The sequence below is a fragment of the Nipponia nippon genome, unplaced genomic scaffold (genome assembly GCF_047370975.1).
Source record: "Nipponia nippon isolate SJK-2023a ecotype South Korea unplaced genomic scaffold, ASM4737097v1 scaffold_5, whole genome shotgun sequence".
Lineage (NCBI taxonomy): Eukaryota > Metazoa > Chordata > Aves > Pelecaniformes > Threskiornithidae > Nipponia > Nipponia nippon.
This window is the reverse complement of record NW_028262369.1, coordinates 50,755,714-50,781,108: the sequence shown is the minus strand read 5'-3', so window position 1 is coordinate 50,781,108 and position 25,395 is coordinate 50,755,714. Positions and strand designations below refer to the sequence as shown.

Below are 25,395 nucleotides of genomic sequence, written 5' to 3'. Positions count from 1 at the left end.
ACTCTATCCCAGCCAAAACCAGCACAAAGATGTAAGCAAAAACGGTGGCCTACTGATACCTCATTTCATGAACACTTAAGAGGGGTAAGCCTGACTTTTTTTTAATGCAACGTTTTAAGAAAAACAACTGACTACATCACAAGTGATTTTCCTTTCAAATGTATGCAGGTCTGGAGCTCTCTGGTGCTGCAGAAATCTAGGAGGTGCAATCATCCAACAATTTTTTTAAATTTTGATTTTTGTTGTTGCTGTTGTATTTTGAAGGAATCTGCTTTGGGATCTCAAAGCACTATAGAGGTAGTGTGTGACATTGTGTCCCAGTCCTAAATTGTCCAACAAAGGCCCTGATTACCATGCTATTTATTTCTGATTGTGAATCTAGATGTTATTCTTAGTGAGACTGCTGGCAAACACTTAGATTGGAAACCCCATCCTTCTCAAGGTAGCAGTTAAACATACCCCCCAAGAACACTTCTCAAATGCTGGAGATGCCACCAGAAGAAGCAGCAGATCAAATCTCAGTCATGACTGATGCGCTTCCTCCTGTTGGCAATTACATCACATTCTTCTGTTTGTGAGATACAAGCAATGAGATTTGCTGCGATGTCTTGAAATTAGACACAGTCATATTGTCCTACAAACCCAATGCAAACCTGCAGAGTGTTTTTAGTCAAAACACGATTTGGGGATTTCCCTGCTCTACAAATGTAGAATCTAACTAGAAGAAGAAACAAGATGTTGCCTTCCGACAGTTCTTCACTGCGCTGTATCTTGCTGCTTTGCTTTAAATTGTGCCTGGAGGCTATGGCAGAGGTTTGCAGAATCTAACGGGAAGGTTGTTCATACGAAACGGTTGGTATTTGACAAAGCCCATCAGTGCACGATGGCGAGTCCTCCGTGTGCTCCTCCGGGTTATTTGCCTTTTTACTGCATTAAGTCCACTGTCATGTCATGGCTCTGCCATTGATCAGTATTAAACAGCGGTACGTGCTGGCTGTGCAGAAAGGCAATGCTGCTGCTGTTCCCTCATTAAGATGTGTAATTACTGAGGGAGCGGTAATACTGCACTTCAAGCAGTAAGGTGTTAGACAAATGCTTTGGGATGTCATTCTGATGGCGGTTCTTACGCAGATAAGTCACTTCTGGCTGTCACTCCCCTCCCGTTGTGTGCTGGGATGGACACATGTCATCCCTGGGCTAACTGGGTGGCAGAAAGTACACGCTCGGTTCTCTAGTACTAGCACACTGTAAATACACACTTTTTTGTTTTGATTCTGCTTAAATCTGTGATTGAAAGGCTGGTCATTAAAGGAGACTGAATTTGGCATGCCTTGATCAAGAGGTTTTTAATTGATGCTGGAGGCAGAACTGCTCGGGCTGGGTCAGTTCTGTCTCGTAGCAGGGCTTACCTGACCGTGTTTCCTGATAACCTCATGCTTCTTACAGCTCGTATCACAGCTTTCACCGTCAGCAGAAACCACAGCCAGCTGCAGTGGCTGACACACCAGGAGTGCTTATCGAGGGCCATTGTGCTCTTATCCAGATCTTCAATAATACATGGCATTGATTTTTGCTGTGTTGAATACTATATAGTGTTTACATTCCCCAGAATAATTCAGCAGGGTAAACAGATAGTATTCTTTGGAAGTAAAGTCAATATTAACAGCATTCGGGATAGTATTTGCTGTCTATCTTTGATGGAAAGCAACCTTTCTCTTGCCTGTGTTTAGAAGGGGCTATAAGTTCTGCAGAGTATTATTCCCTCAGAATGCTAGTCAGATATTGTGTCCCCTGGGGCTGGGTTTGGGATCCAAGATATTGTCTATCAGCAGTTTTTGCAGGCAGTAAATTCTGCTGCAAGTGCCTTTGGCTTTTTGTCTGGGACTGTGTCCATTCACAGCTTCAGTTCAAAGGTGGAAGCCTTCCATTATTTATCCCGTTGACCTTCTGGGGCAATTTGTAGGTGTATTTGTGCAGAGTATCGACTGGAATTGCCTTTTATAGGGTAAACTGAGGATGTTAATGGAAATTTTGTGGTGAAGGTTGCAGACGGCCCCTGTGGTACGCTGCTTCCCATCAACTTTGCAGCAAGTGGAGATAGCAGGGCACTGCCAACTCGAATAGCCTCTGACATAGCTGAACACCTCCATGTTGCAGACATGCTAATGTGACCGTGTATTGAAATCTGCCCATCGGCAGGGAGGGTAAAGCTGCACCTGCAACATTACATGTCGAGTTTTGTGCTGACGATGTTTTGTCCTGCACGTGCTGTTTTGAATAACTGTGGCTTAGGAAGTTGCTACATGGTGGTGCCCTTTGGAGCATCGAGTAAAGGTCCTTCATCCACCTCTTGCTGGGTGGACCGGCAGTTGTGCTGCCAAAGGGTTGCTGCAGTCCATGGGATGTTGAAGACTTGGTCTTTTTTCCCCTCTTGGAGAGGTTGAGATCTACCAGGTGTCCAGAGTGCTTCTCTCATCCTGAGACTATTGCTCTCTAATGGGTTGTGGTGGTTTCCAGCACATCATTAAACAAAGAAAAAACACAGGATGAAACAGTTCCTGCTTAAATAGAGCCTGACATCATCATACATATGCACAGCTATGTATTGCTACTGAAAAACTGGCAGGTGAGGAGTAGATGGAGCCTCTGGGCAGAATATGAATGCCTTGATTTTCTAGCCCCCTGAGCAGCGGTGAAGAGGGCCACTAGGACCAGCCAGTGGAGACTGAGATATAATTGCTTGCCTAGAGCAGTAACATGTTTCTGTACACCAGCTGAATACCAATGAGGATAGAAGGAAGGAAGGTATCAGAGTTGCAGGCAGGAGGAAAAGGAGGATAAGTGATTAAAGGAAGGGACTCAAAGGCCAAGGCTGAAGACAATAGGCTAGTTCTGATTAGAGCATTTTACCAGGGAGTGATTTATTTTTTTAATGAAATTTTTCAGGAGCTGAATGCATTACAGAGCCGGTCGGTGAGAAAGCGAGCAGGAGCAAGGAGCAAGCAGCGTGACCCCAGGTGCCACTGAAAAGACTGCTGCAAAGATAGGGGCAGGGAAAGGGAGCTGAGGCCACGATAACCTAACTAGCAGCAAGCACATCCTTCTGAGGTTGATGAGGTTAATGCCACAAGATTTCTTACTTGAGCCTTTTTCTTCCCGGTACTCCTCCTTTCTGTAATTGCACACAATAACCTTTAAGGCAATTCAGGTTTAATCAGCATGAACCTTTGAAAACACCTTCCTATGTAACTGCCAACTTAAGATACAGTTTTGTTAGCCCCTTACATAGTTCGAGATGATAGTCTGGAGCCAGACTGTCCCCTCCGTGACTGGAGAACTCTGAAGGAGCGCCCAGCAATGCCGCTTTGCTGCAGGGCATGGCTCGTGCCAGGGATGTGGCCGAAGGCACGGCAATGGATGGTACTGTCTGCGCTGCCTTCTCCATGTCTGCTCCATGAAGATGTGGAGTAAGACTGACTCAGTTTATTTGAATTCTGTCCTTAAGGGGAAAAAAAAAAAGCAGCGTGACCTAACCTTCAAGCCTAAGCTACCGATAGGAAGCATGCAGCCTCACAGGGTAGTTTGGAGCATTTTAGATGCTTCGAAAGCACTTAACCCATTAACTGCCACTGAATTATTGTTTAGGATCTGGTAGTGGGAACTACACATGGAGATCTAATGAGATAAAAATAATGTTGGAAAGAGCAGGCTTAGTGCCTCTGAGTCACCGAATGTCAGCATCTGCCTTTTCTTCCTGAAATAATGTAGTAGAGGCTTCAGAGGAGCTGGGGGGGGAGAATGAAATCTTGCAGTAGAGCCCTAATGGCTAAGCTCCAAAAACCTCACCTGTGTCCTGTTTTGTGGGCAGCTGCACTTCAAAAAGGGATGCGAGAGGTGGTTTCAAAGCAGCAGGATTAACATACCTGGGCATCAGAGCCCGTATTCTGCAGGACTTCTGTGCCTGCTCCCGGGTGACGTCATGGCTCTCTGCAGCGGCAGTGGCAGGTGATGCGATGCTAGACCTGTCCCTGGGTAAAGCCGAGCCTCGGGAGGATGGGGGTTCCTGCTCAAAGGCTTCTAACCTTGCACAAAAGCAGGGAAGCTAGTCAAACCGGAGAGCTGCAGCAGATCTCGTGTCCTTTTCCTCCGCTGATGTGAAGCTTCACTGCAGATAGGCTTTGCTGTGTAAGTGGCTTTAATAGGTTTGCTTTAGGGGGTGTGTTTTGAAAGGAGAATGAGTGTGTGTATTTGACCTATATCCTACACATCATGTCCAGGAAGCCTGAAAGGCGTAATGGGAGGAATGCAATCTTACACGATGCCTCTCATTTTCACCTCCATTAATTTTATCGGATTGCTGCATTACATTTATATCGTAAATGTTAGAAACAAAAAGGGAAGGAGAGAGCAAATTGCCCTGTTGCTCCCTCTGTGATCAGCTTCAGGGGTTCTGTTGTTTTAAAGCCACATATATGGAAAACAGTGCTGTCACTTAGCGTGGCACCGGGTTTGGACTGGAAACATTATGGCTTTTTTGTGCTAGAAGTGTTATTGGCTTTGTTAGAAAGAATCAGTGAATGAGCAATTACAGTGGCTGCACAGAAAGGAGGAAAGACTCCTGACAGTGGGGAGATGCAAAGTGTCTCAGCCTTGCAAAGCATTATAACATGTTTTATTTTTATGAACTTTATGATCCAGACTTTGCTAATTAAGAGCAAACAGAGTTATCGGATCTGTTTGTTTTTACCCAGCTGACTGCTGTAGGGAAATTCAGCTGAATTGAGAGAGCAGCGTAACCTTTTGAGGGGAGAATGGGAAACAGCGTAGTTGCAGAAACATATCCGCAAGTGAGCGGACTTTGGTCCCACAGTCCTGTGTTTCACGAAGAGGAGCTCTGTATGGGCATTTAAAACTCTGTATTGAGCTTTCTTCAGGATTCGTACATACATGTTAATGTATTGCCTTCTTTTTGCTTATTTTCCCCTGCCACCACAGCCTCTGAAACAGCTAGTGGAAATTCCTGTACTGCCCGTCCTCTTTCAGGCTTTTAGTGCACTAATTCACAGTTGTTTATATTTAGACAAACTAAAATATTCTCTTACAAAAACCTCTTAACTGAGCACTACCTCATTGCTTTTTCCTTTGTACAAGCCTGTGGCTTTTGTGAAACATGGCCCTCAGCTTCCACCTGCTGTTCAGAGTTAGAATGGCAGGTCTACCACAAGTTTCAAGAAAATAAAAATACTAGTGCAAATTTCAATCGCAAGTGAAAAACGATGAGCAAGATGAAGGTGGAGTTTAAATGACAATATGAATCTGGTCCTGGTAAGGCTTTTGGTTTGGTTCAGATTAGCTAGCCTGATTTCCCCAGAGCTTGATTAGAAGGAGTGTTATTTCCACTGATCAAGTCAGCCAATTTGTAGGTATTTTAAGAATTAATCTGTTTTAAGTTGTATTGAAGTATGCTGTTCTTCTTTTTTCCAGCTAAAAACCACAGTGACACCCAAGTGTTCTTCTACCTGTGGATTATCTTCTATTTCATCAGCTCTTGCTATACCCTTATTTGGGACCTGAAGATGGACTGGGGTCTCTTTGACAAAAATGCTGGTGAAAATACCTTTCTTCGAGAAGGAATTGTCTACCCACAGAAAGTGCGTATACAGCCTGCTCTGACATTAGGAAAGGCTTTTAATATTTTAACAAAACTTGCTGAGTTTAGAGCATGTTGCAGTTGGCCGCTGGTGCTTCCTGGATGCTATGTGCTGGGATTTTCTAGCAGTAGAGCTCATTTGTTTCAAAGAGATCGTTTCATACTGTTCACTTTTCTAGCGGTTGAGCAGCAAATTCCGTGTCTTCCTGAAGGCAAAAGAGGTCTGTCTTCTGTGCAGAACATGTACGATGAGCTGTCCTGTTTGTCTGTCTTGTTCTTCAGGCATACTACTATTGTGCCATTGTAGAAGACGTGATCCTGCGTTTTGCGTGGACCATCCAGATCTCCCTCACTTCCATGCAAATCTTTCCGTATGCTGGGGACATCATTTCTACTGTATTTGCCCCACTTGAGGTATTCCGGTAAGGCTGCTTGACTGAACGGTTCATTTCTCTTTTACATTTTTATTACTTGTATAACGTCAGCATGGTAGGAAGTGCCTTGCTCCCTGGACACGGAAGGTACCGGTCCTTGAAATGGAAGACTAAGTCTAACAGGAACATTTAATCCGAACAGGGTGCTGAGTGAAGAAAGCTGTAGAGGGCTCTGCAGCAATGCGGGGCTGGGTCCTTCATGCTGCATTTGCAGTTTCTTCTGAACCCAGACCTAATTTCCAGGGGTTTGTTATTACTAAATTTCTCCTTAAAATTACCTTGTTGAAATTTCCAGATGAAATTTCACTTGATTCTCAGATTTACAATTCTTTTCAAGTCTCTGCTGCTTTTCCAAACACTAATTTGGGTCCTGCAAGGTTTTGGGGCTCTTTACACACTTGTACTGTAGCTGGAGACCTACATCCACAATTTCTCAAGATGAGTAAAAGCCCTTTGAAGCTGAACCTCACTCATGTAGATGGTGGAGGTTGCGTTTTGCTTGTAATGCCTGGTGCCTCCATGCTGTCCAGACTAGGGCTGTCATCATTAGGATGATGAATGAGCCTGACAGATCTGTTCTTCTCCAGAGAGCTGAGACAATGTTGTGGCAGGTGCTGCTGTTAGTCATTTGCTGTTTCTCCGTACTCCCAACATGTTCCCAGAGGCACTTTGATCAGTGAGAACAGTCAGTGGTATCTAGGTGCATGTACCAGTCCTTTCCCAAACACAGGCAATGCCTGTAAAAGTGGAACCGAATTGGTAATTTTGACTTTTTCTTCACCCAGGCGGTTTGTGTGGAACTTCTTCCGTCTGGAGAACGAGCACCTGAACAACTGTGGTGAGTTCCGTGCTGTGAGGGACATCTCGGTGGCACCACTCAACGCCGATGACCTGACGCTCTTGGATCAGATGATGGACCAGGAAGATGGTGTACGGAACCGCCGCAAGAACAAACAGTGGAAGCGTAGCCAGAGCGTGTCCTTGCGTAGACCTCGTCTTGCTTCACAGTATGTTTTGCCGCTCCTCTAGTGCCACAAACCAAATCATGTGTTAGAGCTGTTGTTAATGCTTGGTGGCCATTTATGGACTGGGTAATCATGCGAAGATCTCAGCCAAAATAGTCATTCAAAGGGAGGACAGGTCCAATTAGTAAATGAATATTTCTCTGCTGGAGGGTTGATCCATCTTTTACATCATGTTGGGGTTCTGGTAAACCACTGGAAAACGGAGTTCCCTTTACAAAACTCCCCTCCTGCAAAAAATAGCCTGCAGCAGTTGCCAGAGGTTGTAAATCCAAACCTGGAAGAGAGGTTCCCATCAACCGGCTATTTCCAGGCTTCAGACCACTCCAAGATTTCAGTTATCATTTGGTTAAGTTCTGCTGTGTGAGATCTCAGACCCTTTCCTCTCCCAAATCTAAACCCATGCATTGTTTCTTTCCACCTCTCCTCTTTACAGCCTAGATGTTTCTCCCCCTTGCACCCCAGCCCTGAACCTGTTGACTGCTTATCTTCACTGCAGTGGCTGTGCTCCGAGCATCACAGGGTGCTCCCATGTCCAGGCATCGCTTCTGCCCCAGCAGCACAGCTGCGGAGCCCTGTCCTTTGGCCAGGAGGCAAGCTTGGGCTCCCTGGGGACACTGAAGCACAGTCTGTCAGGGGTGTTGTGCAATCCCCGCAGCACATCCATCCCCCTGTTGCATCAGGGCGTGGGAGGGGTGGATGGGAGAAAAAGGAAGCCGTGGCTGTCACGCAAAGGGTGTGCTCCGGCCTGAGCCGCAGCCCTTGTGCCATGCTTGTCTCATATCTGTGTTGGCTCGGAGTACGCGGATGTGACCAATACCAGCAGTCTTTGTGTGGCCACTAGAGACTGAAAAACTTTATGCAGAGGAGATGTGGGCCAAAGCCTGGTCGAATCCCCTACAACCGTGTCCCTTTACCCCTCAGACATGCAGTGAACTGAGACATATCAAGCACATTCCAAAATAAGCTGCTGTACCTTTGTGCAGCCCAGTGACAGGTCAAGCGGGAACACTCCTTTGGATTTGCAGCGCCTGCTGCAGCGGTTTTATGGAGTTTTGTGCAGAGGGGTGGATGGATGCATCCCACGCAGCAGCACCGCGGCGGCCCCCGGCTCTCTGTCGGCGCAGCCCGGCAGAGGGCATTGTCCGTGCATGGCGTGGCGTGGGCAGAGCCGTGGGAGGAGGATGCTGAGGGACAGCTGGGGCATATTTATAAGGCTCTGCTATTCCCAGTGAGAGTGGGAGAGCGTGAAACACTTCCAGTAGCCTCCTTATTCCCTCTCTGTGTAAGAAAGACTTTTTTTTTTTTCCTTTTTTTTTTTTTCCCCCAAGTGCACCGTGGTTTTACTGTCTCCATTTCTTCACCCGATGAGTGTTTTCTGTTTGTTTTTTTTGTTTGTTTTTTTTTTCCAGGTCCAAGGCTTCTGACACTAAGGTATTGATAGAGGACCTAGCGAATGAAGCGAACACATGAGATGGCCACCGTCTCTTATTCCGCATCCTTTGTTTTCTCGTTCTGTTCCCCTCTTCCCCAAGTAACCCGATCTCTGGTACAGTTCCAGCTGAAAACAGGAGAAAACACTGAACACGTTTTCTGAGCTCTTCCAGACCAGATCCTATGGACTCCAACAAGCTCACTGTGTTTCGTTTCTTTTCTTCTGGGTTAATTTTATTGTTCTATTTTAAAAAAAAAAAATAAAATATTTTACTTTGTTTTGCCAATAAAGAGGACAGTTCAGGAAAGAAGGATTGTTTACAGTCTCAACAAGGACATACAAACCTGTCTGGATAACGAAGCATCATAGGGACTCCCTCATGGGACAGTGCCGAGAGCACACTCAGTTTCTGCTTGGCCCGGTTTTGACTGGTTGAAACCGGACTTAAGTTTTTAAATGTGATTTTTTTGGTTTTGGTTTTTTTTTTTCTTCATATCCAGCGCTGAGGCACTGGCCGCACTTGCAGGGAAAGTGCACTTAGAGCAGTATCTTCATTCATGAAGCTACTTTTTAATTTGATGTAACTTTTCTTATAATTTTTTTGAAATATGATGTATGTGTTGCATATAGTTTTCACATTATTTATGAAACTTAACAACCATATGAGAGTGATTTTGAGTCCTGTGCAATGAAGGTTGTAACAGTAAAACAAAGCCGGGAATGTAGATGTTAGATCTCCAGGGTTGTGGGGTTATGCCCTGCAAATACCCCTCTCGTGAGACAACTTGCGCCTGTGTTTACCTTTTCGCTCTTTCTTTCTTTTCCATTTTATTTTATTTTAAACCAAAGTTTCTCTTTCTGATTTTTTTTTTTTTTTAGTTGCTGCTACTGCTTCTGGGCATGTCTCTTGTGCCGGTTCAATGCCAACTTTCCATGCAGCTGTGTGAAAGTAGTGCAGATGGTGCTAAGGCCCTTTTGAAAGGAGAGTTGGGTCCTACCAACAGTGCAAAAAGCTAGGTGAACAAAGGCTTCAGAACTTCATTCTCCAGATCAAAAAGTGTTTTTCAAAGCCTTAATTATCCTTAGATGGAGTGAGGGCATCCCATACCGAGCAGGGAGCTTTCCTGGTGTTCTCCTGCAGCCCAGTGCCGCAGAAGTGAAGTCGGACAAAGCGAGGAGGTGATGATTCCCGTGGGCAGGGAGGGAGTTTAGCAGGCTGGGGTTCAGGAGCAGTGGTGTGGTAGAGAGCTGTCGGGGAGTGTGGAAAGGACCATGTTGTGCCCACCTGATGGGGAGGGTGAAATTGAAAATAGGTCTCTTCACAGCTTCTGGTTTGACAAAAAGCCTCTGTCGGGTGCTATCCCAGCACGCTGCTCTGGAGCTCAGCTGTTACTCGTGCCCCTTGCCTCGTCTCACTAACCCAGTTTGGGAAGTGCGATACTTAAGCAGACTCGGGTAAAGGGCAGCCGTATTGCTGAGCAAATTATGTCTTAAGAGTGATGCTAACTGAATGGTCTCGTTGGTCTCTCCTCCCGTAGGAAAGGAAAGGCAGGGGCCTGCAGAGTGTCGCTGTCCTTCCCCTGGCGTCTCGTGTGCTCCCTGCTCTCGCAGCAGCGCTGGTGGGCGAGGGGAGCTGGAGCTGAACCTCAGAGCCGGGACTGCTGCCGCTGGGTCGGGTTGGCATGGCTGAGGTCCCCCGGACTGCCGCCTTCCTGGCTCGTGGGCAGCTGTGGTGCACGGCTGGGACTGCAAGGGAAGGGTGAAACTCCCGAAGTAGGATCCTCACACTGGTATCTGTCCGTTGACTTGCCTCTAGTTAGGGCGATGGTATTGCAGGAATCCCTGCTCGGCTGCTGTTCAGTGGTTATTGTTTTTTGATTAGCTAATAGCATGGTTTCTCACATGACCGCTATGTTGCGTTTTCTCAGTTTGCCTGCTGTGCCTCTTGCCCAGAGGAACTGAAGAAGGAAACTTAGTTCTCTTCGTTTAATTTGAAGTAGATTAAAATTCAGTGATCGTGAACCCATGCCAGGCCAAGGGCAACACTGCAAACCTGTAACTACCTACGCTTCTGTGATGTGCTCTCAACTTATAAAAAAACTGGGGCGGACCTGCCAGGAGATGCCTCTGCTCTGTCAGCGGTGTGCGTGGTGGAGTAGCTGGTGTGTCTGTTGTTGTGCTCCTCCTCGCAGCTCCTGCAGCAGCGGTCTGCTCCGGCGGGAGGGCGGCTGGACTAGCAGAGGAGGTGCTGTTCATCCTTTCGGTGCCCAGGAGCCCGTTTTCCCGTATTTAACTCCCTTAAGTCTGTTGTTCTTACTTAAACGGAGGGTTCCTGTTCGTATGGAAGTGGAGTCTGAGATATAAAGCCCCTTAAAATATTTTAGTTTCCTAATTTGCATTGCAGCAGTTGTTGCCGTGTCCAAACCTTGCGTAGGTGTTTCCAGCAAGAGCGGGGAGACGAGTGAAGCCATACCTACCTAGGGGTGTTTAGAGGAGGGCAGCTGCACAGGGGCGGGGGCAATCCGAAATAAACCAGTGCTGTTACTTAAGCAAGTGGTTCTTTACAAAAAGAAACAGAGTTTACTGATAATTCGTCCTTTCAGAGGGAAGGAAAAATACAAAGAGACGTCTTGAAGTGATGCCAGTCCCCTGGGAGCACACTGCCTTCCTCAGCTGGGCTGGGGAGCGCGGGGCATGGGCGGGTGGCCTGCGTCCTGCCTGTCTGCCTGCCGCTGCACCAGCCAACCCTCCGCTTCCCAGCCTGGCGGCGAGGGTCAGCTTGCGAGTAATTCAGTTCTTATTCTGTAGTTTACACCAATCTTTAGTGGAAGCAAGAATTCAGTCTGTTTGTCTGCTCTGCTCCCTGCTCTGCTCTTTCCCTTCCCTCTTTCTCTGTCTTTGCTGGCAGGAGAAACAAGAAAAAGGGGAGGTGGCATGCTACAGCTAGCAAACGTTATCTCCTAAAATAAAACATCATCCCTTTTGGCTCTCTCGGGGGAAAGGAGCCTGAATTCCCAGACACATGGCTTTTAAAGGCTCCCAGCTCCCCAGCGCTGGGTCTGCCTGTTCCCTCCCTCCCAGAGATTTCTGAGAAATCAGGCATGCAGATTCCTCCCGAGAGCGAGTGCTAAAGCCGGGATGGCTCCACATCTACGAGAACATCTGGCCAATAAAGGGAGACCTAATGAAGCAGAGCAGATGGTGAGAGAAAATAGCCCCATCGCTCCTTGTGAACAGCCCGCACAACGGGAGCGGGGACAGTCCTGGGGCGGCTTCGTTTCACGAGTGGGCTTTGCTAATGGGTGCTTGGAAACACTCCTGGAGGGAGAACACCAGGGTGACAATCCAGAAGTATGGAGAGCAGAGTTAAAAGGAGCTGAGGTTTTTTTTATCCAGCGCCTCAGTTGTTGGAGTGTAGCTGGATGGAAAGTGGAAGCTGAGACAGGGCTGTGCTCTGGCTGCTGCGAAGCAGCGCTGGCGTTCGGGTGTTGAGCTCTCCCTCTCCATGTGATTCGGTGCAGAGGTTGTCGGAGGCTGTGGGTGTGTGCGGCTCTGAGGATGGTGTGGAAGCTGCTTTCATCTGGCTGAAACCCTTGCAGATGGTCCTGTCTAAGGGGAGGAGATGCCACAGTGTGGCTGGTCACTTTTGGAGATTCCCTTTGAACTTACTTCTTCATGCTGATTCCCTGCTGCTTTCCATCCTTCCTGCTCTTCCAGGGATTTTCAGGTTGCAGGGGTTAGGATTTGCAGCATCCAGAGTTTATTTGCTAGCTGGAGTTCCCTGCATGGCTTTGGGACTGTGTGACCAGAAACGCCAGGTCCCCCCGCCTGGGGAAGGCAATGCCGTGTGCTTTGGGGAGCGCTCCTGAAGGGGCAGTGGGGCAGGTTTGGGCTTTGCGGGCTTGGCCAGCAGGAGCGGGAGCTGCTCCATCAACAGGAACCGATGCCGTGCCACCACGTTTTAAAAGAAATGTTTTTGCAGCGCTCATGGCTGCGGCCTGTACGTATCAAATAAGCTCCTACCTCTCAAATCCAGGCGTGTTCCCAAAGTCGGCTGTTGCTTGTCCTGCGCCTTTCCCTGCCCTGCTCCCGGCCCTCCTTGTTCCGTCGGTGTCTTTGCCGTTTGTCTGAAGCCAATGGTACGCAGGGCGCGGGGGGATGACCAGCAGCAGCCTTCGCCATGAAAATCTTGAGGGGGGGAAAATCTCTTGTGGAACAGAGTTGGATCCTGCTGCTCTTGTTTCCCTAATACCTTCTTGTGCTGCTTGTTCCGCTTCCTCTCTGGCGCTTGGCCGCCGCAGCCGTGTGGGAGGCAGGGAGGGAAAGCACGGCCCTGGTTCAGGAGATAACAATCCCTGGGGATTTTATTGCGGATCTTCCAAGGAGCAAGGGAGACAGTGCAAAGCCTTCAAGCTTTGCCTGCGTTTTAAACAGCCGAGTGAATTTGGCTTTATCCTGCAAGGACGCTGCTGTGTGCCGCTTGCTGTGACTGAGCATGTGCCCCAGGCTTTTTGGGGGTTGGTGGCCCCGACATCGGGCCGTCATGCTGGGACGTGCCCTGGGACTGGGGCATGGCTTGGCTCCCGCTGGAACACAAAAGCCGTCTCTGGCCCTGTGTCCTCCCTCCTCTCCTCCACCGTTCTGCTTTGCATTCGCAGGGGGAAGACTATCTTCTGCCTTAAGCAATTTTTTTTTTTTTTTATTTACATTTTTATTCCAGAAGGCGATCGGATTGTTTTATCTCCTTGGAAAAGAGGGGCTGGGGCTCCTGGGGGAAGAGTGGAAAATCCATACAGTAACTCTGCAGCAGTCACAGTTGGGCTCGGTGGCTGTCACCTCATCAGACCTTGCCTCCCTTACATGACGCCATCCCAAATACCGCACCTTGGGACGAGCTGTCGACCCGCCACCACCGTGGGGTTAAACCGGTGTGTCGGCATCCCTCAGGGCCTTCAGTCCCCACTGCAGCATCCTGGCTGCAAGAGAAACGCAGGTTTTGCAGGGAGGGGAGAGGAAAGGGCTGGTAATATTGGGTGTGCACTGGTGCTGATGCCCCAGCCCTGTTCCCGGTGGGAGTCGGAGGCTGCTCTGGCCCCGGCGCAGCCGTGCCGCGGTGGGCGAGAGGCGCTGACCCTGCCTGGGAAGACCTCCCATGGCCTGACAGTCCCTCAAGCTCTAGAAACCAAATTGCAAACTCCTTGCTCCAGAGGAGAAATTGGGCAGCCTGGTAGAACTTGTGATGACCTCTCCGTCCCATAGGTCCTCCTGGTGAAGGATCGGCATTTGGAGGGGGCTCAGGGTGGAAATGCCAAAGTTTCCCCCCGGGTCCCGCTGCCGCCTTCCGCTCCCCTCCCCGCTGTGTTGGTCTAAATGATCTTTCTATGAAGCCCTGTAGATGTCAAAAGTAATTATGGAGTGTGATTAGTCCTCTGTGGGTGCTTTCTTTCTTTCCTCCTTTCTCTTTTGCTATCCCCTTCTCCACTCTTCTTTTTTGGCTAAGTGGAAAAGGTGAGGACAAAGAATTGCTGCTTGCTTGGACTCATGATGTATCTGTGACTGCGCTATTAGCTGTCTCCTCTTTCCTCCCCAAATGGATATAATTTTTGAAGTGTGGAATACCCTTCTTGATAAGTAGGTTTAAAAAAAAAATGCACAATGTGATACTGTTTCATAGTTTCTAGGTGGTTGTATAAAGCAAAGTTACTGTGATTGTGTTTTTCAAAGGAAAAAGTGATTGGTTACGAAATCTGTCCTTTTTTTCATTATTACAAGCTCTTTGTTTTCCAATGATCTGATGGCTCTTTTGTCCCCGGTCTGTGTGTCTTTCTTCCCACATCCCACCCCTGGTGCCGCATCCACCCATGAAGCGTTTGCTCCCACCGGTCTGTAAAAAGACGCTGTTCTTGCGCCCTTGGGAGCTGCGGGCCGTCACTGGTGGCCGGAGGTGGGGGACGTCTGTGTCCCGGGAGGTGGCGGAGGTGCTTGGGGGAGGGAGATGTTTGAGAAGGGGTTGGCGGTGGGCAGGTGGGGTTCACGGGAAGGGCTCAAACCCAACACGTGGGGAGTGATGCTGGAGGAAACCACCTGCGAAGACTGTGCTGTACCGGCTAAAGGCTCTTGGTCCTTCTGGGAGCCTTTGGTTGCCTCTCTCCAGCTTGTCTCTGGTCCAAGGTGTCGTCTTCCCTGCACAGTGGGTGACCAGAGGCTGAGGAGCCCAGCCCTGGCTTGTCTGGGGTCTGTGCTTTCATTTTGCTCTCTTAAATCCCTTCATCGTTTCTTGCAATCAGTCTTCTTCCAGAAGAGAGCCCAGTGCCTTGAAATCACTCTAAGCCTGTTGCTGCTCACGCCAGCCGCTTCCCGGAGGTTTAATCCCCGCGCCCCGGGCGCTCCCTGCCCGCAGCTCCCTGCCTGCGCTGCCTGGCTGGTGGCAGGAGCCTGGCTGCCCTTGCTTTGGCACCTCACGGGGCGGTTTGCCCCCAGCTTGATGGGGACGGCATCTCCCAGGCGCATTTTCCCGGGCAGAGGAGCCAGGACCCATCCCCGGGACGACGTGGAGGTAAGGATGGGTCCTGGCATGGCAAGGGAGGTCGGACCAGGGCTGGGGTACGGGGCAAGGAGGCTCTCTCTGCCCTGGGCTCTTCCACCCAAACCTGCCAGCGGTCCCCTCCTGCTTGGCAGCAGCTGGGGGAAGATGCTCGCTCTGTCCCCCATGGGGCAAGGAGTCATCCCTGCTGCCAGTCAGCCCCCATGCCCTCTGCGAGCACGGCCAGCCCCTGCGGGGAAGGAAGCCCTCAGGCTCAGTTTTGGCTGTGATGGGAGCCCTGGGGCCACTGAGGTGGTGGGGGATGTTTTAAGAAGATAAAAGTGATTTCTTGCTGCTCATGCTGGCGGGGGCCAGTGTGGCTGGAGCCGGGAGGATTAAAACAATTTCATAATCCTGGTGATTTCCTTTTGATTGGGATTATGAAACCAATCACGAATATCAAAAGCTGCAGCTTAAAGCGGCAGCCAGAGCGGAGCCGGCAGGCCCATGGCCCCCGCAGCACCCATCCTGCCCCCCAGGGACGGCAGCCCCGGCACCTCCAGGTGAGCGGTTGCCCACCCGGGACCCTCCTCCTGCGTGATGAGTTTTGTGGGGTTTCAAGGGAGGAGGGCGGGGGGACGGGATTTCGGTGCGGGTGGCTCTGCAGGGTGCACACTGGATTTGGGGATGATGATACAGGGATAGACCAAGCTCAGCTCCCCCTGGCTCCCACCATCCTCCCGCTTCAGGATGCTCGGTCTGGAGCCGTTGGCCTGGGCTGGCCATGGGGTCCGGGCAGGATTTGGCCTCTGGGAAAGCAGGAAAATTTACCACGTCTGCAAACATGTGATGCTCACAGGAGGGTGCCTAAAGCCAGCAGGCTCTGCTGCTGGTCTGAAGGCTGTTAGAGAAAACACCCCCACCCCGGCGGGACCACCCTCTCCATCCTTTTTGCCCTCTGCCAGCCCCAGCCGCTGGTGTGGGCCAGACCCCCCCGGCACCCAGCACCGCGGGGTGAGGCGCTCCCTCCGGCAGGCCCGGGGAGGTGGGCTGGCTTCGCTCCCTGCTCGCCTCCCAAACCCGCAGCCCAGACAAAGGACATTCCTGAGAGCCGGCCAAGGCGGCCCGGCTTCCCTCCGTCCCGACGCGGGGCGTTGGGTTGCCCCCTCCCATGGGGTCCCCTTCGTCCCCTCGTGCTGTGCATGGCCGCGGTGGCGTCGCCCTTCGGGGCCACCCGCCAGCCATCGCGGGGGCAGGCGGCTCAGCTTCGGGGTTGGTGCAGGATTTGGCGGGGTGCCCCAGCGCGGGGTGTGCGCTTCGGGGGCGCGCAGAGGAGGAGGAGGAGGAGGAGGAGGAGGAGGCCTGGGCGGGAGGCAGGGCCGGCCACGGCCCTGCAGCCCAGCCAAGCAGCTGAGCTCTGGCTCAGCTGAAGGGGCCGGGATTTGCTGGTTTGTCCTTTTTTTTTTAAAAAAATTTCTTTTTCCCCTCCCCTGCTTCCTTCCCTTCTTCCGCCTTCTTCTCCTTCTTCCCAGTCCTCTCCCGATGCTGCTCCGGGGGTAAGGACAGCCCTCGCCTCCCGCCTGCGGCCCCATCCTGCCGCCGCTCTGCCCCGGGGCAGCGAGGGGCTGTGGTGCCCTGCGGGGGTGATGGGGCCCGGGGTGGGTGCTCCTGCAGCCTCGGCCACGGGGGTGCTCCTGCAGCCTCCGGGGGTACCAGCGGGGACGGGATGCTCCCGGTGGGCTGCAGGGGGGCAGCGGCACCCGGGTGCCATCGGGACCACGAGGCCGGTGCAGGACGGGTGACACGTGTGACACTGGGGGCTGGGGTGGAGCAGGGGGCTGGGGTCTGTCTGGTGGCACCTTTGGCGAGTTGCATCCACGCGGGATTTCTGGGGAGTTTTGAGGCCCTGATTTGGCTCAGAGAGTGCTGGTTCCCTCTGGAGCATCTTGCTGGGTGCCCCAGGGCACCCGAAACAGCACAGGCGGGCACCCACGCTCCTGCTCAGCCCCCGTCCTCCTGCTTTGGGGAACCACCGCTGCCCCGTTCCCCCTGCCCAGAGCGACGCTGGTACGGCATCAGTGCTGTGGGTGAGTGGTCTCGTGCTCTGCCACCTCCCTGTCCCCTTCCCGGCCAGGCTGTGCACCGCAGTGGCACCGTGTGCTTTTGCCTCCACCCCGGGCACGGCATCGCTGCCGCCACTGTCTGCAGCGCCTTGGGCAGGCACAGGGGATGCTGTTTGTAGGTGGTGCCAAGGTGGGTGCCGGGGAGGGTGAGCGTGGGGGCTCACCCACCCTCCACTGGGTTTTCTCCCCACAGGGCACATGGAGGGGGGCTCTCCTGCTGAGACGCGGCGGGCGCCGCGGCCTCCCAAGCAGCACGGCCAAGCTCCCACCCCAAAGGAGCGCCCCGAGGCCACCCGCGGCCCCCACGCCATCCTGGAGAGCAAGGTGAAGGCACTGAAGGAGAAGCGGGGGGCCGGCCGGCCGGGGACCCCCGTGGCCGCCCCCGAGCACCCCTCGCCCAAGAAGCCCCGGTCCCGGCGGGGGAAGCCGGGGATGGACGTGGGAGCAGTGGAGCCCCGGACTCAGCTCCGCACCTACCTGACGGACGGGCTGCTGGACGGCGGGGAGCCTGTGGCCGGCGGCCCCCTGGCACCCCACGCCGGCACCCCAGGGCTCTGGCGGGTGCCGGCAGCCATGGGAGATGTGCCGGCAGGCACCGAGCTCCCCCGGGACGAGGGCGGCGGGTCCCAGGGCTCTGCCTCCCCCCATGAGGCACCCCCCTTGGAAGAAGAGGCACGAACCCCGCCGCGGGACCAGGGGGGTCCCTCTGCATCCCCCACCACAGCGGAGGGCTGGGAGAGGCTCTCCCTGGCCGAGCGGGTGGAGAGGAACCGGCGGCTGCTGCAGGAGGTGCTGGGCCTCGCCGCGGCTGGTGCGTATTTCGGGCAGGTGGCGGCTGTTTTGGTAGAGCCAGGGGGAGCGGAAAGGAAAAGCTTTGGGATGAAGGGGGGGTCCTTGGTGCCATCCCCCAGCCTCCCACACTGTGGGCACAGCTCTGTGCTGGTCCATGCCCCAGGCTGCCCCGTCCCCCGCGGGTGCTGCATCCCCTTCACCGGCAGCTGTAGGAGATGCCCACAAACAAAATGGGGTACTGCTTCACCGGGATGCTCTGGCTGCTGCCGGTCCCCTCCGGCGTCCTGGTGAGGCATTTCGCTGCTAAAAGCAAGAGCAAGAAACCCACTTTCTGGGGCACTTGAGGTCTGCGGGCATCATCTTCCCTTTGCAAGCTGCCACCAGAAAAGGGAATTAATTTCTCCTTCAAAAGCATCTTCCCTAACGACCCCGCGGTCCCCATCCCCACGGGCGCACCCCATGCCGGGTGGTGTTACCCCACGTCCTGCTCCTCTGGGGTCTCTCTGGAGCCGAGCAGCTGGGATGCCCTGTAGGGAATTAGCCCCAAAAAGGGTGTGTGTTAGGATGGGCTGAGCCATGGGGCTGGGGGTACAGGGGGTGCTATCGAGGGGGGACTGGGTTGGGGGCCACAGTCCAGCCAGGCTGATGCCTTTCCCTGTCCTGCGTTTCAGAGGTGCCAGCGAGTGACGGGGACTGGGACTCGGGGGTCTCGCTGCAGGACGCCGAGGGCTGCAGGTAGGTCAGTCCCAGCGTGGCAGAGACGGACACTTCCCTCTTTCCCCCTCCCCAGTCTTGTTTTTTAAATGCACCCCGCAAAGCGGCACTGAAGCTCGGCAGGGCTGCGGGGGAGGGCTGTGGGGCAGCCCCCCAGCGGGGCAGCTGGCGGGGGGAGCGTGGAGGGGCTCTGGCGAGGCTTCGGTGAGAGCAGGGCAGGAGGGTCGGGCCGAGCCAGGTGTCCATGTGGTGTTTGGGCACGGGGGGTCCCCGCCAGGACCCCAGGGCGGGAAGGGAGCTGGGGAAGAGGATGGGATAGAAATTCGCTCCAGGTGCTTAAGAGGATCGAGGTGGCAGGCGTGTGTAATCTTGTTGGACTAATGATAAACCTTAGAGGTACAGACTAAAAATACAGAGGCGGGACGGGCAGGTGAGCTGGGTGGCGGCGTGCGGGCTGGGGAGTAGGGCTGGGGACGCGGGGGCTGCAGGGGGAAGCCAGTGAATGGGGAAGACCCCCCTGTATTGTGGTTACTGGTTCTGCTCTGCTCCGGCAGCTGGCATTGATCGGTGACGGCAGGGTGCAAGGCAGAGCCGGGGGTGCTGCGCTCCCATGAGCAGGGGCAGCCAAAACCTGGGGGGAAGCCTGGGCCCCCCATGGTGCTGCACAGGGGCCTGGCGTGCGCCCACCCTCCTGCCACGAAGAGGTTAAGGCCAGGCTTCCTGAAGTGACTGCCTGAGCTGATTATTTTAATCAGGGGGATTGGGGCCATGGCCAACAGGGAAGGCAGCGCTGGAGCAGGGCCATGCCCTCCCGTAGCTGACAGATCCCCCACCCTGCAGCCAGCGGGGCTGGGGGGTGCGGGGGAAGAACCCCTGCAAGGAAGGGAAGGCAGCGAGGCAGCCGGCTCGGGGGGTCATCCCAAACCTACCTGCGTTCACATCGCTGCGGGATTTACACTGGTGGGGATTGGAGGCAGTGCCTGCCTCAGTTTCCCCATCCACCTCCGGGATGCCTGTAGTACAAAGTGCTGAGCCGCTCCCTGAGCTGTGTGGGTGCTGAGCCTCCCCCCAGAGCATCACCGGTGCAGGGTACAACCTCCCTCCTCCCACCTGGCACCGGGGGGCACGGGGGCTCTGGCCCGGCTGCCCCCGGCACAGCAGCCTGCTCGCCTATGAACAGAGGCTCGGTCCCACTTTCTCTGGGCACAGCAGCCTCCTCGTCACTGTTAAACCACGTCTAATCCCTGTTATTTTTTCCTAATCCCCCTCCCCGCTGCGGGGCTGCAGGGCCTTTGTCCCTGGGCAGGAGCTCGAGCTGAGCCCGCGGCACGAGCAAGCCAAGCAGCTGCTGCAGCGCGCCCGCATGAAGGCTCGGACGAACCCCCTGCGCGCCAGCCACGACATCCTCCTCCTCCCCGCTGCCGCTGCCCCGCGCCCCAGGTCAGTGCCAGCCCCGCGGGCCGCGTCCTGCCACCGCCTCGGTGCTCTGCGGGGGGGATCTGGATTTGGTGCATGTGCAGAGCATGGAAGTGTGTGTGCAAGGCGTACGTGCGTGTGTGCAGAGCGTGCACATGCACGCAGGCACACGTGCAGAGCATGCCCCCATGTGTGCAGAGCCAGGGTCTGACCTGCTGTGTGCAGCCTTGTAGCCTTGCGTGAGCAACCCTCTGCTCACAGGAGCATCGCCCTGCCCGGGCACGTGTGAATTCTTTGCGGCATGATATTTGAGGGGTGTTTAATTGTGTTTTATGATAATGTGGGGGCATTAACGGTGTGCTCCTGGCTGGCTGGGAGGATTGTGTTTGCCAGCAGATGGGGAGTGCCTCCCCGGAGGAGGCTTGCTGCTGGAAGGCTGCACCAAAGCCATGGCTCGCCATGTGCGCCAGGTCACGTGCAATTCGGTGTTCCCAGACTGATTAACCACGCACCTCGGTGATGGAGGTGGGGCCGTGGCAGCAGGGCATTGCCGCAGCCTCTCGCTGTTCCAGCTTTGGGCAGCCCGGGCAGAGGGCCGGAGCGGTGGCCTTCCCTCCTGCCCATCCCGCATCTCCTGTGCGGGGTTTTCCACCTCCCACCTAAGGGAACCGGGCAGCCCTTGCAGCTCACCCGTCTGTCTGTCCCCGTGCCAGGGAGCCCAGCGGGAGGCCGAGCATTGCCCCGCGGGACGGCGGGAGCCTGAGCGACTCGTCGAGCGGGGAGTCGAGCTGCGGGCAGCAAAGACGGCCCCGGGGACCCTCCCCGTCCCGCGTCCGCTTCGAGGACGAGTCGGCCCGCGACGCCGAGGTGCGCTACCTGGAGCGGCTGCAGCTGCGGCACCGGCGGGCGCTGGGCTCAGCGCTCTCCTCGCCGGAGCCAGCCGGTAGCAGGCAGCCGGGGGACAGGGCCGGCCAGCCCAAAGCCTGGAGTGGCGACCTTGTCACTGGGGGCAAGTGCAGCGCCTGCGGCTCCTTCCTCGGTGCCACCACCGGCCGGGGCACGGATACACCGGCAGCCACCAACGCGGCTGAAAGCAGCCCTGCGGCACAAGGAAGCATCCCAGGGGACAGCGGGGGGCTGAGCGCTGCCCTGCCGGAGCCCAAAACCAGGACGCTGGGCCCCCGGGGGTCCCCACTGTGGATCCTTCCCTCCCGACAGCGCATCCACACCGAGACGATCAAGGAGACATACATCGGGAACGTCACCTACATCGATGAGGTGGACTCGGCCCTGGAGAGCACCGACACCTCTGATGGCTGCCGGACAGACAGCGAGGAGGCAGGACCCCGCAGCCCCCACCCACGGGGGCACCGGGACCCCCGGGCTCGTGGGCATAGGGCCCCCCGTGCTGGCCCACAGCCGGAGCCAAGGGCTGGGAAGGGAACGTGTGCTGCCAGTGGTGGCCCCTGCGCAGGGGACGGGGGCTCGGGTGGCACCACGAGCCGGCTGGGGGCTGCTTGCCCCCCGCTGCTGGAGAGAGCCGGCAGCCAGGAGGAGGGGGACCCCCGACAGCATCTGGGGGACAGCGAGGGGGGGGGGAAAGCTGCTTGTCCCCTGCAGCAGCCCAGTGAGCCCCCAGACCCCTCCTCACAGCCGGGGGCTGGCACCCCAGTGCTGGGCACCCATCTCCCTGCTCCCCCCACCACCAAAAAGGCCTGCTCCCAGGTGCCTTGCAGGAAAGTCCTCTTCTCTAGTGGCAGCCGCCGGGCATCGAGCCAAGGAGCCCGGGGCCCAGAGCCTGATGGTGGGAGTGCTGCGCCCCCCCAGCCCGGGGGCACGGCAGGGCCGGGGGAGCAGCGGGGTCCCTGCAGCCCCAGGTGGCTCCCGGGGAGCCCCCTCCATGCCTTGTCCACCAACAACTGCAACAACAACCGCGGGCAGGACAGGCAGGACCCTCCAGGGATGGGCAGAGGTAAGAGACCCGTGCATGGGGGTGCCCAGGGGGTCCCCAACGAGGCAGGGATGTGACTGTCTCACTGCAGTTACAGGGCCACCATCTCAGCCCACCGCCACCCCAATCGCTCCCGTGCCCCAGGAGGCTACTCGTCTTCCCGGGGAAGCTGCCGGGACGCCCGGAGCACAGCAGCAGCGGCGGCACCCGTCCGGGAGCACGGCACAGGGGTGAGCGAGAGCGAGGGGCCTCTGGCAGCCTGCGCTGCGCGGCAGGTGCTGCATCCCTGAGCATCCCTCATTTGCACAGTGCGACACTGCCAAGCTGAGCCCCCCAAGGCTTCCCGGTGGGACCGTGCCTTTTGGCACTGGTAACTTCAATCTGGGGGTTACAATTTTGCACGCGTGTGTGTTCAAGTGGGTTTGGGGGAGCTGCGTTTCACCCTGTGTCTGGTTCTGCACAAGGCGCTGCAGCAACGTGGCAGCAGGCGGCCTTGGAGGGGTTTCGCTTAGTGCCGGATCTTCCCTTTTGGGGACGATCGGCTGCTAAACAGGGGCTGCCCTGGGGCTCGCCAAACACAAACCCGCTGGGCCTGCGTCCAGGCGCAGTATGCCTCAGCCTGGCAGGAGGGTTTGGAGGCAGTGCTGGGTTTTTCAGGTCCCTTGGCAGGATGCAATCCCTTCAGGCAGAGAGTAGGGGAGGTCTGAAAGGTGTTAAACCCCTGTAATTATAGGGAAAATGGGTAGGGAGCCCTTCGGGTCTCTTTGGCTCGTGAAGCCCTCCCTTGCGCATGCTGGGTTACTGCTGTGGGGAGGTGGCTGCACCCCGACCTCACCGTGCACCCTGATCTCACCGTGCTGCTGCTGTCAAGGCTGCGAAGGCGGGTGCAGGATGCACCCCCAGCCCCGAGGCAGCTGCCAGTCACGCTCCCCGCCAGGCACATGGTAGATGACCATCATCCCTCTCCATCCAGGGAGCCGGTGCAGCCGGCGAGCCGCAAGGGCAGCAGCGCTTCGGCGTCGGGGCTGAAGAAGCTCCTGTGCAGCCTGAGCCAGAGCACCAAGCAGCGCCTGGGCCGCTTCCGCTGCTACAGCATGGAGCAGCTCCCGGCCCCTGGTGGCACCCCCCCAGACGGCCCCGGCATGAAGAAGTCTCCCTCCCTGCAGTCCCTGCGGCTGGTGAGCCGAAATGTTCCCCCTTGCAGGGGGACTGGGGGGTCCCGCGAGAGGAGGGGGGGCGGCCTGGGGCAAAGCATTCCTCAGCATCGCTTTATGGCCCTGGCAGTCCTAAGGGAGTTGTGGGGGTGTGCGCCACCCCAAATCTGCTGGGTTTGAAAAGCCTGGAGCCAAATGGGGAGTGGGAGGGGGAAGGAGGGAGTGAGAGGGGCTAGAAGAGCAGATTTGGGGAGGGGAGATGGGGTAATTTGGTTCTGGATCATAGCTTGGTGTCCCAGCCAGCTGAGCACTGAGATGCCTCCCCAAGACACCCTGCTCCTTGGGCAAGTGTCCTGGCCTGGATCGGGGGGACACCGGCTTATCCCTCCTCAGCAGTGGCGTGGGGAGGGCTCTGGTGGGGGCACGGGGAGTGTGGGATGCCCCCAGGCTCCCCCGCTCCCTGGGCACGTTGGCAGGTGAAGGGCTGCAGTGCTGCATGGTGTTCACGGTCATCCCCACCTCAGCCGGGCGCTTTTCCCCAGGTGTCACCATCACCCTTCTGCCAGCCCCGAAAAGCCGCCTCCGTTCAGAGCCTGCACTCCCTCCTGGGCAAGGCACCCCGTGCCAGCGCCTACCTCCTGCCCCAGACCACGGCCGACAGGTAGGACGGGGCCTGGCATGTCCCTGCCGTGCCCGGGAGGGCTGTTTCGGGGTGCTCAGCCACATGTGGCGGCTCAGTGCAACCGGGGGCCCCATTACCTGTCCCCCAGCAGCTTCCCAGGGTCCCCACTCACCCCATCTCCCCTCTCCCCACAGGAAGGGGGGCTCGGGGCCGCGGCGCTCGCTGAGCGTGGAGGACATTGGGGTGCCTGGCCGGCTGCACGCGGTGGGGCGCATGGTGGAGGTCTTCCCTGACGGCACCAGCCAGCTGGAGCTGCAGCGACCCCCCCACGGCGCCTTCGGGTTTTGTGTCACCTCCGGACATGGCCGGCCCGACACAGGTACAGTGGGGTCGTCACATGAACCTCGGGGGAGGCACGGCACAGCACAGCTCCTCCATGGTAGCGCCGTCCCTCCCCAGGAGCGAGCTTGGGGGCAGGTGGAGGGGGCGGCTCCATCGCCACTGAGCCCCAAAGGGGTGATGGTGGATGGGGGGATGCTGCCACGTGTGGCTTTGGCCATGCACAGTCCCGTGTCCATCCGCCCACGGCCTGGGACACGCAGCCCATCCCAAAGGCCATTTATAGTGAATTTGTTGCTGTGCGCAGGCCCAGTGGGCAGCCCCAGCACCCCCAGTGGGGCATAGTCCCGGCCATGGGGTGCCGGGTGGGGGGCTCACCCGCCCCGTCCCTCTCTGCAGGCGTCTACGTGCAGGAGATGGCGGACGCCGGCACAGCCAAGCTCTACGCGGGGCTCCTGGGCGTGGGGGACAAGATCCTGCAGGTCAACGGGGCAGCCGTCTCGGGGCTGGGGCTGGCCCGCATCCGTGAGCTGCTGCTGCGGGCGGACACCCTGTCCCTGCGCGTGCTCAGGCACCGCCCAGCGCCCCGGTAGCCACGGCACGGCTCCCGGCAAGCCCGGTAGGAGAGAGACGATGTCCCACCAACGTCCCAGGATGCTGCAGGACAGCGCGGCAAGGACCACGCTGCCCCATGGCACCAGGACCTGCCCTGCTCCGGTGCAACACTTGGCTCCCCGCTGCGGCGGGGGCAGGCGGGTTTCCCGGCCCCCGGGGAGGCAGAGCGGGACCAAGGGCCTCCCCCAGACAGTGCCCAGTGTCTCCAGGAGCTGCCCCAGTGTGGGGACGGGGACAACCCAGCCCTGCCATTGAGCCAGAGTGGGTCTGTCCTGCTGGGCACTGGGGGGGGGCCAGCGTGGGGATGCCCCATCCCTGTGCCCCCAGGAGATGTGGGGTTCCCTGCCACCGCTGGAAACCTGCGCCCGTGGGCTGGTGGGTTTCTTTTAAATTATTTCAAACTGCAAAAAAAAAAAAAATATATATATACATACATGTAATCACAAAACATGGTGCCCTTGGCTTGCAGGTGCCACAGAGGGGCTGGGGATGACACTTGGCCGGAGGACGGGACGTGCCCCAGCCCCAGGGCCGTGGGGCTGCTGGCGGATGTGGGAGCTGGGAATGGGGCTGGGTGTTGGGGTGCGTGCGGGTGCCTTCACGTG

The 25,395-nt window shown here is 56.0% G+C and overlaps 2 protein-coding genes across 5 annotated transcripts in view; both read left to right on the top strand.

The window, feature by feature from the left end:
* The window catches only part of XPR1 (xenotropic and polytropic retrovirus receptor 1), a 117,479-nt gene extending 103,165 nt beyond the window's left edge, over positions 1-14,314 (top strand). The window contains exons 12-15 of the mRNA XM_087730927.1: positions 5,485-5,651; positions 5,933-6,072; positions 6,870-7,091; positions 8,519-14,314. Of these exons, the coding sequence (XP_087587053.1) occupies positions 5,485-5,651; positions 5,933-6,072; positions 6,870-7,091; positions 8,519-8,579 (590 nt within the window). The 3' untranslated portion in view covers positions 8,580-14,314. The remainder of the gene's footprint in view (positions 1-5,484; positions 5,652-5,932; positions 6,073-6,869; positions 7,092-8,518) is intronic.
* Positions 14,315-16,580: 2,266 nt separating this feature from the next.
* Positions 16,581-25,196, top strand: KIAA1614 (KIAA1614 ortholog). Of its 4 annotated transcripts, XM_087732731.1 has the most exons (11): positions 16,895-17,151; positions 17,381-17,998; positions 18,651-18,714; positions 19,981-20,133; positions 20,823-20,976; positions 21,328-22,081; positions 22,152-22,290; positions 23,034-23,238; positions 23,757-23,875; positions 24,031-24,215; positions 24,575-25,196. In XM_087732731.1, exons 2-11 carry the CDS (start codon positions 17,386-17,388, stop codon positions 24,766-24,768), a joined length of 2,580 nt encoding a protein of 859 aa, XP_087588857.1. In that variant the 5' UTR covers positions 16,895-17,151; positions 17,381-17,385; the 3' UTR covers positions 24,769-25,196. The 4 variants fall into 4 exon arrangements, with proteins under 4 accessions (XP_087588855.1, XP_087588857.1, XP_087588856.1 ...); XM_087732729.1 differs by lacking the exon at positions 16,895-17,151 and adding an exon at positions 16,581-16,620 and having other exon boundaries at positions 20,823-22,081; XM_087732730.1 differs by having other exon boundaries at positions 20,823-22,081; positions 22,158-22,290.
* The last annotated feature ends 199 nt before the right edge of the window (positions 25,197-25,395 follow it).

Bases quoted from the DNA above. Each gene is read 5' to 3' on its own strand.
- KIAA1614 (XM_087732729.1), top strand. From the start codon at position 17,386: ATGGAGGGGGGCTCTCCTGCTGAGACGCGGCGGGCGCCGCGGCCTCCC. The intron at 18,715-19,980 runs GTAGGTCAGTCC...GCGGGGCTGCAG, and splicing joins CAGGACGCCGAGGGCTGCAG to GGCCTTTGTCCCTGGGCAGG. The intron at 22,082-22,151 runs GTAAGAGACCCG...GTCTCACTGCAG, and splicing joins CCCTCCAGGGATGGGCAGAG to TTACAGGGCCACCATCTCAG.